Source organism: Poecilia latipinna, unplaced genomic scaffold (genome assembly GCF_001443285.1).
Source record: "Poecilia latipinna isolate Pla-1442-1.1 unplaced genomic scaffold, P_latipinna-1.0 Scaffold2956, whole genome shotgun sequence".
Taxonomy (NCBI): Eukaryota; Metazoa; Chordata; class Actinopteri; order Cyprinodontiformes; family Poeciliidae; genus Poecilia; species Poecilia latipinna.
The window spans coordinates 48,398-61,372 of NW_015115572.1; the positions used below are offsets into that span (position 1 = coordinate 48,398).

At 37.2% G+C, this 12,975-nt stretch overlaps 1 protein-coding gene across 1 annotated transcript; it reads left to right on the forward strand.

Annotated features, from left to right (window-relative positions):
• Positions 1-3,339: 3,339 nt before the first annotated feature.
• On the forward strand, positions 3,340-12,265 carry LOC106939702 (hyaluronan synthase 3-like; the record flags this gene model as incomplete). Its single annotated transcript, XM_015022206.1, has 3 exons — positions 3,340-4,179; positions 10,544-10,637; positions 11,715-12,265. Coding segments are annotated over exons 2-3 (645 nt in total), but the record flags the coding sequence as incomplete, so codon positions are not given.
• Positions 12,266-12,975: the final 710 nt, after the last annotated feature.

Consider the following 12,975-nt stretch of genomic DNA (forward strand, 5'->3'; position numbering starts at 1 on the left):
ATTTGTTTTTCATCTGGTGTCTTTTTCTCCTTAATGTTTTACTTTTTTTAAATTTACTTCAGGTTGGCAGGCAGGTTCTGGCAGTTATCACACTTGAAAATGAAAATTAAACCATAACTTGGTTAATCCCAGTTAATATATTTTCACATTGGGCCAAGTTAGTTTTAACATTTTTTTCTAAATAAATAAAATTGTCATTGTTTTTTACCAAGGTGATTTTTGACTTTACAGTGTTTGATTTGGAAAATGAGATTTGTTTTTTTTTTAATCTCAATAACACTGGTTTCCAGCTAAAGATCGTAGTTCACTTGAATTAAGATAAAACTAACATAAGTAGCTTTTCAGCAGGACATATATGAGAGCTTGTCTAAGTCATTAATTCCTTAATTATTTTAAAAAGTTTCACTGGCAGATTATTTCTCTTATGGGAAAAATGTGATGAGTGAAAAAAACCTGCCAGTGCAACAAGTACTTATAAAATCAATATTAAGGAATTATTGACCTGAAACAAACTATTGTATCTTGTTGAAGGGCAACTTGTAAGTTAGTTTTGAGTTTTGTCTTAATTCAAATGTACCAAGACGGAGGCGCTAGAAAATAGGACAAAACTGCTCATGTCTTCTGGGTCAACTTTTCAAACAAAATGCTGCAAACAGATTTTTAAGTATAAAAAGTTAGTGGTTTGTGTACCACTAAGCAAATATTAGAGGTCTGTGGGTAAGTTTCAGCCTTTCTGTATAATTTTGACTCGATTTTGAAATTGCAGTCTTACGTTGAACAACTATTCCAAGCTTTTATAAATTTTAACCAGAAAAAATGACTGCAGAATCTTAAGCAGGAAAATCTAAAGAAACAAAGCCAGGTCAGGAGTTGTATACCATGAATCAGGAGGAGCCTGAATGAGTCTCGCACTCAAAGGTGTCTTTATTTTTCTCCTACTAGATGTTTAGAAGCCCAATGAAGTCTGGACTTCATGGCGAGAAGATCTGGGCAGAAATATCCAACAAAGGCCGCGCTGCTTTGTGTCAACCAGCCTATGTGTGGTCTGGAGTCTGACGGAGAGGAATTCCTTCTTTTGTTGTCGTTTGTTTAGCAAAAGGCTAACAGGGTTTAAGGGTTGACCCCCTCGTCTGTCTCTATATGAATATGCAACAGTCTGAGTTGTTTGCAGTCTGAGATCTCTCCCACGGCGAGACTCTGATGTTTTACCAGAAAAACGTCATGCAGAGCCGCTTCAAATGCTTAAAATCCTTCCGTCTGCCTCCTGCAGAGCCGGGCAGCTTCTAGTTGCATTTACTCAATTACATTTACTTGAGTAACTTTTTTGAAAAAATATAAATTTTCTTTTACTTGAATAATTTTATCATGAAGTATTTCTACTCTTACCTGAGTAAAATATCTGAATTTTCTGCCTACTGGGTGAAAAAACCCACCAGACACAGACACACTCCTGCAGCTCCTGTTAACGTTTTATATTGACAGAAACTGATTTGGACATTTTTCTTTTGCATCATTTTATTTTTTGTTGCTTATTTGAATTATTGTAATTTTCATTCTTAAAGCACCAAAATGTCCACTTTATATTTTGGTCCGTCTGATGTAATATTTAAATATCAAATGATTGATAAGTTGATCAGTTACTCAGAACCTGAGTAACTTTTTGCCAAATACTTTTTTTACTCGAGTATTTCTTGGACAGATACTTTTTACCTTTAGTAAAAATACCTTGAAGTAGTGCTACTCCGACTTGAGAACAATTTTTAGGTACTGTAACCACCGCTGGTCTCGTGCCTCAGAGACCCAATCACTGCAAAAACACAACATCTCACCAACTATTGCTGGTTTATTTTCTAGTGCAAATAAGTAACTTTTCAGCAAGATATGTGATAATTCCTTAGTACTGATGAAAACATTCCAGTTCCATTGGCAGATTTGATTCACTGTTAATTTTCCCGTGTTGTAAGTCAAATAATCTGCCAAGGGAACCAGGACTTTCTCATCAGTATTAAGGATTTTTTGAAACAAACTCAACGTTGCTTGTAAGTTAGTTTTGTCTTATTTCCAGCTATTTCTAGACCAGAAATAACTCTGTGAACAAACTTATCTAAAGTCTGCAGATGTTTTCAGAATGAGGCAACATGCAGATATTTTGGCTCTGGAGTTTTCAGAGTCTATAAAAGGAGAAATGGTTGACAGTTTTACACTGAAAGAGTCTCCAAAATCTCATAAGTTACAGCTTGCTGGTGTGAATAATAAGCTGAAACACTGCAGGGTTTTGATGATGCATTAAGACGCCAACATGGTTCCCATGAGCCCAGAGGATTGATAAACCACCAACATATGGCAACAGAGTTGTTAGAACATGAATGCCGCAGAAACACAAAAGTAATTTTGGTCTAGTTCCCTTCGCACATATCTTGGTATGCTTAAAATACACCAAAACTAACTTATGAGTAACTTTTCAGTAAGATATAAGAGTTTGTTTTAAGTCAATAATACTTTAATACTGGTGAAAATAATAATTCCACTGGCAGATTATTTCACTCACAACACGACATTTTTCCTTGTTATAAGTGAAATAATCTGCCAGTTAATATTTAAAAACTATTAATCGCTTAAGTCAGATAAAAAAAATTGGCACATTTAATTAATTAAATGCAAAATGTATATTTTTGTACAGTTTTGATGCAGTTACTGCTCTGAGTGTTTTGTTCTTCCAGCAGACGGCCTTTTTTGAGTCTATGCTGGTTAACAATCAATTACCAAATTAGTTGACAACTATTTCAATAATCAATCTATGATTAATCTAGTATTAGTGATTAAATTTAATTATATTGAAACACTTAATATGATTTATTATAGTTAATCGTTAATCGATTAAGTTTGTATTGAAATAACTGATTAATCACAACTAATGGTGATTATTTGAATTGATTATTCAAATAATTAACTAATTTTGTATTTTAATCAATTATCATGATTTATCTATTAACAGATTAAGCTTACTTATATGGAAATTAGTCACAATTAAGCCACTTAATTGTGATTAATTGTAAATTAATCATGATTAATCAGTTGTTAATTTATCAAATTCAAATATACTGAAATAATAGATTAATCACAATAATTAAAATAATCATGATTGATTGTTAAATTTATATTGAAATGAGTTAATTAAATTTAAATATATTGATATAATTAATTAATCACAGTACGATTAATTGTTTCAGTCCTAATATTAAGGAATTATTTATCTAAAACAAGCTCCCATGTTTTACTGAAAGTCACTTGTATGGTAGTTTTGTCGTTTTTGAAGTGTAATAAAATATTCGCACTAGAAACTGGACCAAAAATACTTGGTAAAACTTTGTGTTTTTGCAGTGCTTAATGTGGTTAAATCCTCATGTGAGGAACCTCGTCACTAAAATGACCTTATCTGTTTATCTGCAGTCCTGCTACTTGACCTGAATGAAATGTAATTGAGTAGCGTGGATAGTATTGATTCCCAGAGCCGCAGCGGTTTGTCCGACCTGCAGGACGTCAGCAGGGAGGAACGGAGGAGAAGGTAGAGGGAAGACAAATAAAGCCATAAAGGGATGCTTTGAGTCAGCCAGAGAGGGGTGGAAGCTGGAGGCTGCATTGCAGACAGAGAGTGAGCAGGTTGGGGTGCTGGAGGAACGAAGCGACAAAGATTCAGGCTGCAGAGAGAAGCTGATTCTGCAGAGAGGAGAGCGGAAAACCTGAATCTTTGACCCTCAGATTTCATCCTTCAGGGCCGACTGTTGGGATCAGGAGTCGGGATGGAGAGTAACTGCAACCCAAAAGCTGCAGCGACATCATCTGCAGGCTGAAAGCCTCGGATCAATCCCAGCTTGGGGGGTTGGAGGGTCTCCATGCCCCGGGACGGGACCAGGAGCTAGAGGGAGGAGGGTAGGCGGAGGAGGCCGGCCCCCAGGCAGGGAGGAGGGTGGCGGGCTGAGCTGCCAGCTGTATTTTTGGATGTGGGATCTCCTGAATTAAGCGAGCAAGCTGGAATAAAGATTTAGTGTGAGCTGGAGAAGGGAGGGGGCCAGAACAAGGAGAGTGCTGTGCTGAGGAGAGGCGACGGCTGGACGTCCCGGCTGGACGGACGGAGATCTGGGGGGGAGACGAACACACAGGGTCCACTGGATCAGGAAGGTAAGCACTTCTTTAATGACACACACACAGAGAAACAGGCTTAATTAAACTGAATAAAAGTGAGATCAGACATCTGTGATGAAGCAGGATGAGGTTTGACGTCTGGCAGGTTGATGCAAACGCTGAATGAATGGATGCATTCAGAGACACAAACTGGATGGAAAGTTTGGGATAAGTAGCGGCTCGGCCACAGTGCAGGACAGTGTTCAGGTCTGGGGGTTCATGTTTGCAGAGTGATGCAGAAAGAGAATTTTTCCAGTTTTATTCTGTGGGACTTTTAGAATATAAAGTTGATGGACTGCATCGTTCGACTAACAGTCAATGGAGGGTCAACTGTCTTTCTATAACAGATACATTTTTCATAACATGATCCTACATATAAAGAGAAAAAAACATTTAATTTCAACATTATTTTGTATGTATTGCATTTTTCTGTTATTATAAAATATAACAAAATTGTTGCTGAATAGAAAAATAAAAGATGAAAACATGTTTAACATTCAATTCCTCGTGAACAAATTTACAGTCAATCAGGGATGGTCCTTTATTTGGCTTTTGCGTGTAGCGTAATGTATTGAACCGATACCTGACATTTGTTCTGTATTCTTATAAAAGTCCAATAGTCAGGAATGTTAAAACTTCGCTCCATGACATTCATCAACTCACAACAGCTCTCAAAATTAAGCACGCTTACTTGTACATGTTTCCATTTTTCTCTGTTATGCCTCTTCTGTCATCACATGCTAGCCTTCGTAGCACATCAGTCATTTTTGAAAGAGAAGTTGACGAATGAGCATTAGTAAGTTGAAAATTGGGGAGCTTGTCGAGTGTTTATATTTCAAAACAACTTAATGAGATTTTTGAGGGTTTATATTTCAAAACAGAACCGCATGAAGTGCATTTTGCATCCCATATCGGACTCCGTTTGGACCGTTTCTCTTTCCCGTTCTAGCATGGCCGCCATCTTTGTTGCTGTATTAACCAGCGGCGCCCTCTGCTGGATGGCGGCCACACTACAACAGTAAATTCAGTTCTATTCAAATTCAATGCAGAAACACTTCATTAATCCCAAAGGGAAATTAAATGTTGTTGTAACTCATTAATTTAGATTCTTTAAAGAGTGAAGAATAATACAATATAATAATAATATACTTATATATTATTTTGGATATTTGGATTTTTTGGCCTCGGCAGATTTGTTTGCTGATTTAGAATATGTACCCATATTCTATAGGTACTGTAGCTAAAGGTTGGTTTGTAGTAGTTCTGTGTTATTGCTGGAAAGGTGCCTTATTTTTCCTGCCGTGTCCTAGTTCAGAAATCCCTTAATGTGTCTCCCTCCTGAATAAAAGTGGTGATATGTTCTTTAATAAGCTATTCTTAGTCCTACTTTCAGTAAATCAGCCAAATAGCTTCTGTCTGAACATGACGTCCTGGCAAGAGAAAAGTACAACCTATTTTATACTCTAAGCTTTTATGAATCAGGGCATAAAAACTTTAAAAAGTAAATCCAATCTCTCTGAAAATGATTGAAATATAACCTGAGAGATTTCCTCTTATTGTCCATACCAGATCCGAGTTCTGATTTTAATCGATTTATTGTCACTTTTGTTTCTGAAAAAAAGAAACTGCAAATGACAGAAAATATTTCCACAAGATGGCTTTTTTTCAGTCATAACTTCCTGTGAGGTGTACGACGGAGTATTAGGGACAGACTATGAGAATTTTTAATTACAACAAAAATATAGTCATAATATTAGAAGAACATCTTAAATTTATGAGAAAAAGCTTCCAGAGTTAGAAAGATCCAACATGGCCACCTCAGTCCGTGTGATATTATTTGTGTGATTGCTGTAGGAGAGAACTTTCTTATTCAGGCTTATTTGATAAGACGCCCCCTAGTGGCAACCTGTACCTGCTCTACTTTACTGTGGTTTATCACATTTCCTCAAGCAGTTTAGTGTTTGCAGGCTTGCTCAGCTCTGAATTTTTCTCATCTTACACAAGATTCATTTGCAAAGGAATCGGGAAGGTGGGGGCTGATGGAGATGGAGTTAATCATCACACATTCAGGTTTGTTCTTGCAGAATGAATAAACACTCAGTGTCAGATGTTTCCGCAAAGTTTAAAAGTGAACAATTATAATTCCTTGATCACTATAGTATAGATCTATGGGCTATACAATGTTTTTTTTAAACAAAATCATTCTTAGATAATGAGCTTTTTGTCTGCCTGTTGGAGCTCCTGTCAGAATTAGCTGTTTTAGGCTGTTTCAGGTGCTGCGGCCACGTCCCCCAACTCAACGTTTACACGCACACATGAAAATAGCTGCAAACAGATGCACAATCGTACATCTCTGAACAGCAGAAGTGGAGCCTCCTGTGCAACTAATGAGAATGTAACAAGTTGATTCTGAATGGCAAGTCAACAACTAAATACTTGACTTTTCCAGCAGCCATTGTACAACACATCCAACAGTACAACCAGCTGACCAAACATGTTGGAGCTTAGTTTGGGTTGCTTGGTAACGGGCAGTGTCTCTTAATTTGCGAGGTTTTTAAAATGGCTCATTGTCCATCAAAAAACATTAACTTATTGCCAAAGAAACGTCTGGGTGTTGTTGTTTAAACTACTTGTTTTAGAAGCTGTAGAAACCCAAACTGAGTTACAAAAATGTGCAAAATATGAATTTTGCATAATTCATCCCCTTTAATGTCTTTCAGCAGACGATTTGTTTGTGTTGCTTTGTTTGCTTCCACTAAACTTTCACAATGCTGATAATGTGTCATTGTATTGGGTTTGGTTTCTGGTTTTGTGGTGGTTTTTCTGTTTAGAAAGGAAATCAGCCTTTAATCTGGGATAATTTGGGGATTTTTGTAATTTTTGAGTTGCAATGTACCAATTCCACTGGTATAGTAACTTCCTGGTTAAATCACCTTGAACCGAGAGTCTTTTCTGACTCTCGGTTCCCAGCTCACCTCTCGACCTTCAACCAGCCCTAAAATCAAACTCTCCATGTTCAGTCTCCATATGATGTGACCTTTGACCTCCAGGGGGCTCAGACCTCTGCTGCTGCTTTGGCCTGTTAAATCATCCAACATCTTCTCACTTCAATTCGTCTTCATTACCAAAGACAGACTTGATCCAGACAGAAATCCCAGTAGAACATCAGGGATTCCCAATTAAAACTGTATTATTTTTGCTGTTTCAAAGGGAATATGGAGGGGAAAAATCCAGTCTGACTAATTTATATTCTGTCCATTATATGACACAAGAAACTGTAAAACATGAATGCATTGTCTAAGCTGTAAACATTAGATGTGGGCAGATCTAACCAGCCCTATGATCAAGAAGTATTGGCATTAATAATATCAATACTAAGTCAGGATCAGTATCGATACTAATGTGGTAAGATTGATACTTTAGTTTCAGATGCCTTTGTGAAATGTTATTTATTTTTGTAAACAAAAAGATCTTACTGTGATCTGCTCTCCAATAACTTTTTTGCCATTAATTAGAAAACAATGCACACAAAGTTATGTCTTTATATTGTTTCTGTTTATTGTATAAATATGTTATTAAAGTGTTTTGTTGACATTTGTATACTCCATTTAAATTCTGTCCAAGGTTTAAACAAAATAATTCAAAAGAAAAAACACAACAATGCATACAGGTGAGAAGTTTGTTGATATAATAAAATAATAGCTATTGCTAATGCACATCAAAAACACAAATCTTACCAGTTACTTTTGTCTATTTTCTAGTTCATAATATCTTAGTACACTTGAAATAAGACAAAATTAACTTACAATAAACTTCTCAGTAAGATAAAAGTTTTTAAAAGCAAATAATTCCTTAATATTAATGAAAAAGGTAATATTGTATGTGGAAGATAATTTTACAAATCGAATTTAAATTCACATTTAAAACACTTTTGTACTTCCATTTAAGCATAAAACAGCTCACGCGATTAAAAAAACAGCTGCTTTTTGGAAATAAATTAATATTTTTGGGTGTCTGGAAAATAAGTCGTGTCAAAAACCTCTAGAATGTAACATCACAAATCAGCAGGCACTGCCCGTTACCTAGCAACCCCAGCAGAGTTTTGCTCGTTACCTAGCAACCCCAGCAGAGTTCCACCATTAGCTAGCAACCCAAGCAAAACTTCAACACATTTGGTCAGCTTGTTTTACTGCAGTATGCGCTGTAAAATGGCTGCTGGAAAAGACGAGAGTTTTATTTTTGATTTGCAATCTATAAACCACTTGCTACATTCTTGTTGTTTGCACAGGAGGTTCCACCTATGCTTTTCAAAGATGTACAGTTGTATAATTGTATCTATTTTCATGCGTGACTGTAAGCCTTGAGTTGGAAGACGTGGCCAGCAGCAGCTTATTTGGATTTAAAATGTCAAAATACTCCAAAACAGCTAAAATCTCATTATCTAAGAATGACTTTGTGCAAAAAGTATTTTGTATAGACCATAAACTTATCCTAAGCTGTTCAAGGAAGCATTGTAGGTTACCTTTAATGACATTAAGTTTCCTTTATCTGGGAAAGGCAGAACCTTTTTCTATAAATTGTTCAGCAGTGTTAGCCCATGCTAAAATGAGTTGCAGGTTTAGAGAAGCCAGGATTCGTACAAAGCTCTGATTTCTGATTAAAGTCTGTCTCAATGGCTTTGATGACACATGAGCATAACTATAGAGAAATGTTTGGTTCATTCTGTGAAATTCTGCTGGGGGGGTTTTCTGTCAGGAATGTCATTTATCCCGGATCATCCACAGTGAAAATCGTTCAGATTGGGCGATAAACGTCTGAATGTGATGTCAAGAAAGTCAGTGTGTCTGGGCTGTGAGAGCGGCCAGGTGGGGGCTGGAGGTCATTTCATGAATGAAAGGGCAGAATTGTTCCTGTTTCCACTGGTGCTGCGCTCCGGACAAACCCCGCCTGGCCTTTAATTAGAGCTATTAACCCAGAGCGGGGCGGACTGGGAGGAGGGGACTGGGCAGACTGGTAGCAGGAGTTCGCCTGTGACGATGATGATGGAGTGTTTTCAGATGAAGGACGTTCATGAAAGCTCAGGAAATGATGTGTCACTCGGCTAGGATGAACAAACTGTCCGGAGACGAGTTTCTCTGAACCTGTACTGGAAAAAAAACATAAATTTTCCTTATGTGTCAGGAAATGGAAAAGATGTCGACTAGGCCTGTCGAAATAAGCAATAAATCAATTAATCGCATGACAAACTCAATAATTTTCATTTGCATTATTTATTGTTTTTCTCTTTTCTCTCTTTCTTATTAAAACCTGCATGACAAAAGTCGTCAGTCTGGAGTTTTGGTCTCACCTTGCCTTTTTTTGAAGGATAGTTTTGTTCATAATTAATTTTATTTGTTGCTTCCGTTGTTTTGATGATTTATTTTGGATATTTATCCATGATGTTAAATGTTCATTAAAGTTTATTGAACTTAGGCTTCTCACAATAACAACTTTTGCTGGATGATAAATTGTCCCAGAAGTTATTGTGATAAACGATAACATTGTTGTTCTTCAAGTATTATAGTGGTAATTGGAATAATAACACATTCTCAAAGATAAAGGTCAGGACTTTCTGCTTCATTTAACATAAATATTGTGTTTGGTTGATCTGTTGATTGTTTTTGGATTAACTGATTAATAATTGGATAGAGAAATGTGCCTGGTGTGAGATTTATTTTATAGAATAGAGACATGTGAAGGTAAAACTGCCACTTGAGGATTTCTGGGTAAAACAATCATACAGATAAAAGGTTTTTCTCCATCTTAATATGTTTATATTTGTATACAGTTTTGGCTTAATTACTGCTCTGAGTAAGTTGTTCTTTCAGCAAATGTCCTATTTTATGTGTATGACGATTAAACAATTACTAAATTAGTTGAAGATCACTTCAATAATCGATTAATCACGATTAATCATTTCAGCCCTACAATGGTGGGCAGAATTGATCTTTCTCATGCTGACTGGTGGGCAGCAACAGATACTTCTCCAAGGTGTTTACTCACAATGATCAGTTAATCAATGGACATCATTGCTGTTAATCGATTAATTGTGATTAATCTTATTAATTTGATTAATCGTTTCAGCCCTCATTCAAATATTCCATAAAAACTACACCATTATAAAGTTGCTAACCTACAATTTGCTTTAAATGTTTTCAGAATAAGTGGAAATGTTTGCTCACACTCACATTGATCAGTTATTGAAACAGTTTTTATCATTTAATGAGTTTAGTTTTCTCCAAAGTACTTTGCACTGTATAAACGAACTGATTTTTTTGTTGCTTTTCCTCTTATTCCTTCTTATCTGGACTTCCTCCACCAGATGCCCTCTCGCTGCAGGAATGCGCTGAACATCGTGGTCACCACCCTGTTTGCTGCAGTGGTTCTGTTCACCATCCTGCTGGCCTACATCACAGGTTAATAATAATAATAATAAATTTTATTTATAATGCACTTTTCATTAATAAAAATCTCAAAGTGCTACATGGTGCAGCTAAAAACACATAAAATCAACAACAGACAGTCATTTAAAAGTGGAATAGGCTTGTCTAAAAAGAAAAGTTTTCAAGCCGGTTTTAAAATCGGACAATAATTGCGGGGCTCTCAAATAATCCGGGAGAGAAATCAATAGACGAGGAGCAGCCACAGCAAATGCCCAATCACCCATAGTCCTTAGCCTTGATCGAGGAAGATGGAGAAGATTACAGGCTTGGGATCGTAAGGATCTAGAAGTTGAATGTGAAATAAGGAGGTCCTTCAAATAATCCGGTGAGGTTCCATATAGACAGTGACGAGTGATAAGTGCAATTTTATACTGAATCCTCTCAGTTACAGGAAGCCGGTGAAGCTCGTAAAGAGTCGGTGTGATGTGATCAAATTTACGAGCTCTCACTAGGATCCTGGCAGCACTGTCCTCCTGAACACTCACCAGCTGTGTTCACATTGAACATATAATCACCTTAATCGGAATTACAAAAATAAATTAGCTTAATGGAAACATGGAAATTTAAAAAAAACAAACAGAGAACATGTTTGGTGCTAGAACAAAGTGCTTTTTTGTCCATGTCTGAATTAATGTATTCTGCAAAACTGCATTAGAAACATGCGATCACCAACCAGATGTTACTCCAGGCGAAAATGACAAAGAAGACGATAGGAAGTGGTAAGAAGATGATGGTGCACCATATTTTAAAATGTCTTATTGTGTGAAAAAATTATCCAAAAGAGTTTCTTATTTAATGGAAATAGCAAACTTTTTTTTTTTGTTTTGTTTATTTGTTTTCCCCCCCCCCAACTTTAGCGGCATATTGACAAAGTTTTGCACACATTTGTAATGGAAACACAGCCTCACTTAGAGTAGGAATGATGAACCTGTTGGTGTGGGTGGCCCCAAATGAAAATCTGCCTTGGGCCCCAAAGAGTCTTTGGTCGGCCCTGTCCACTGTAAAGTATCCATGAGGAGAAACTGTGACGCTCATGTTTGGTTTCTAAAGGTTACCAGTTCATCCACACCGAGCAGCACCACCTCTCCTTCGGCCTCTACGGCGCCTTCCTCTCCCTCCACCTCTTCCTCCAGAGCCTCTTCGCCTTCCTGGAGCACCGGCGGATGCGGAGCCCGGCTCGGCCTCAGCACCTGCGCCGCTCCGTCGCCCTCTGCATCGCCGCCTACCAGGAAGACCCGGACTACCTGAGGAAATGCCTGCGCAGCGTCCGTCGGATCTCCTTCCCGGGCTTGAAGGTGGTGCTGGTGGTGGACGGGAACCGGCCGGAGGACCGATACATGATGGATATTTTCCAGGAGGTGATGGGCGGAGCGGAGCAGGCCGGCTGCATGGTGTGGAAGGGGAACTTTCACAGCGATGGCACGAAAGGAGGAGGTGTTGGAGGAGGGAAGAGGAGCGCGGTGCACATGGAGGAAGCGTCCCGGGTGGCCCGGCTGGTTAAAGGCCGCCGCTACTCCTGCGTCATGCAGGAGTGGGGCGGGAAGAGGGAGGTGATGTACACCGCCTTCAAAGCTCTGGGTGACAGCGTGGATTATGTTCAGGTAAGAAAAGCTCCTTCCAAATCTCACCAGGTGGTTAAAATTTCGCTTTTCCTATGAAAAATGTCACAATAACATATTTTGCTGGACGATAAATTGTTCCAGAAGTTATTACGATGAACAATGTTGTTGTTTTGAGAAATTTTCAAGTAATAATATCCTAATGGCAAAATAATGCAAGAACACATTCATAAAGATCAATAAACTTTAAATTCTAATGAACATTTAACACTGGAACTTGAAGACATTTTGAATATCCAAAATAAATCAACAAAACAACAAATACAATAATTTATGGAGATTATTTAAACAAAATTGTCCCTCACAAAATGGATAGTTGAGATCAGATTATCAAACTGAAGACAAATTTTGGTAGGAGAAAGAAAAAAAAAATATTGAACTTGTTTTAATTTATCATTCGATTAAATGATTTACTGTTTATTTTGATAGGGCTTTCTGCAACCACAAAATTAAAGGTTTATTTGTTGGAACTACGTGTTAGGTCCAATGTAGATAGAAAATAAAAAGGGATGTAAATTTCTGACAAAAAACTCAGAAATTTTTAGGTTAATTTCAGAAATTTTTTACAAAAATATAAGAAAATTTATGAGCTACAACAATCAAAAAGTTGCGAGAAAAATAAATAAATTTTGAGATTGATCTCAGAAATTTTCTTGAAAAACTTTAATGATTTCTAGTTTCAAAAGTCAAAC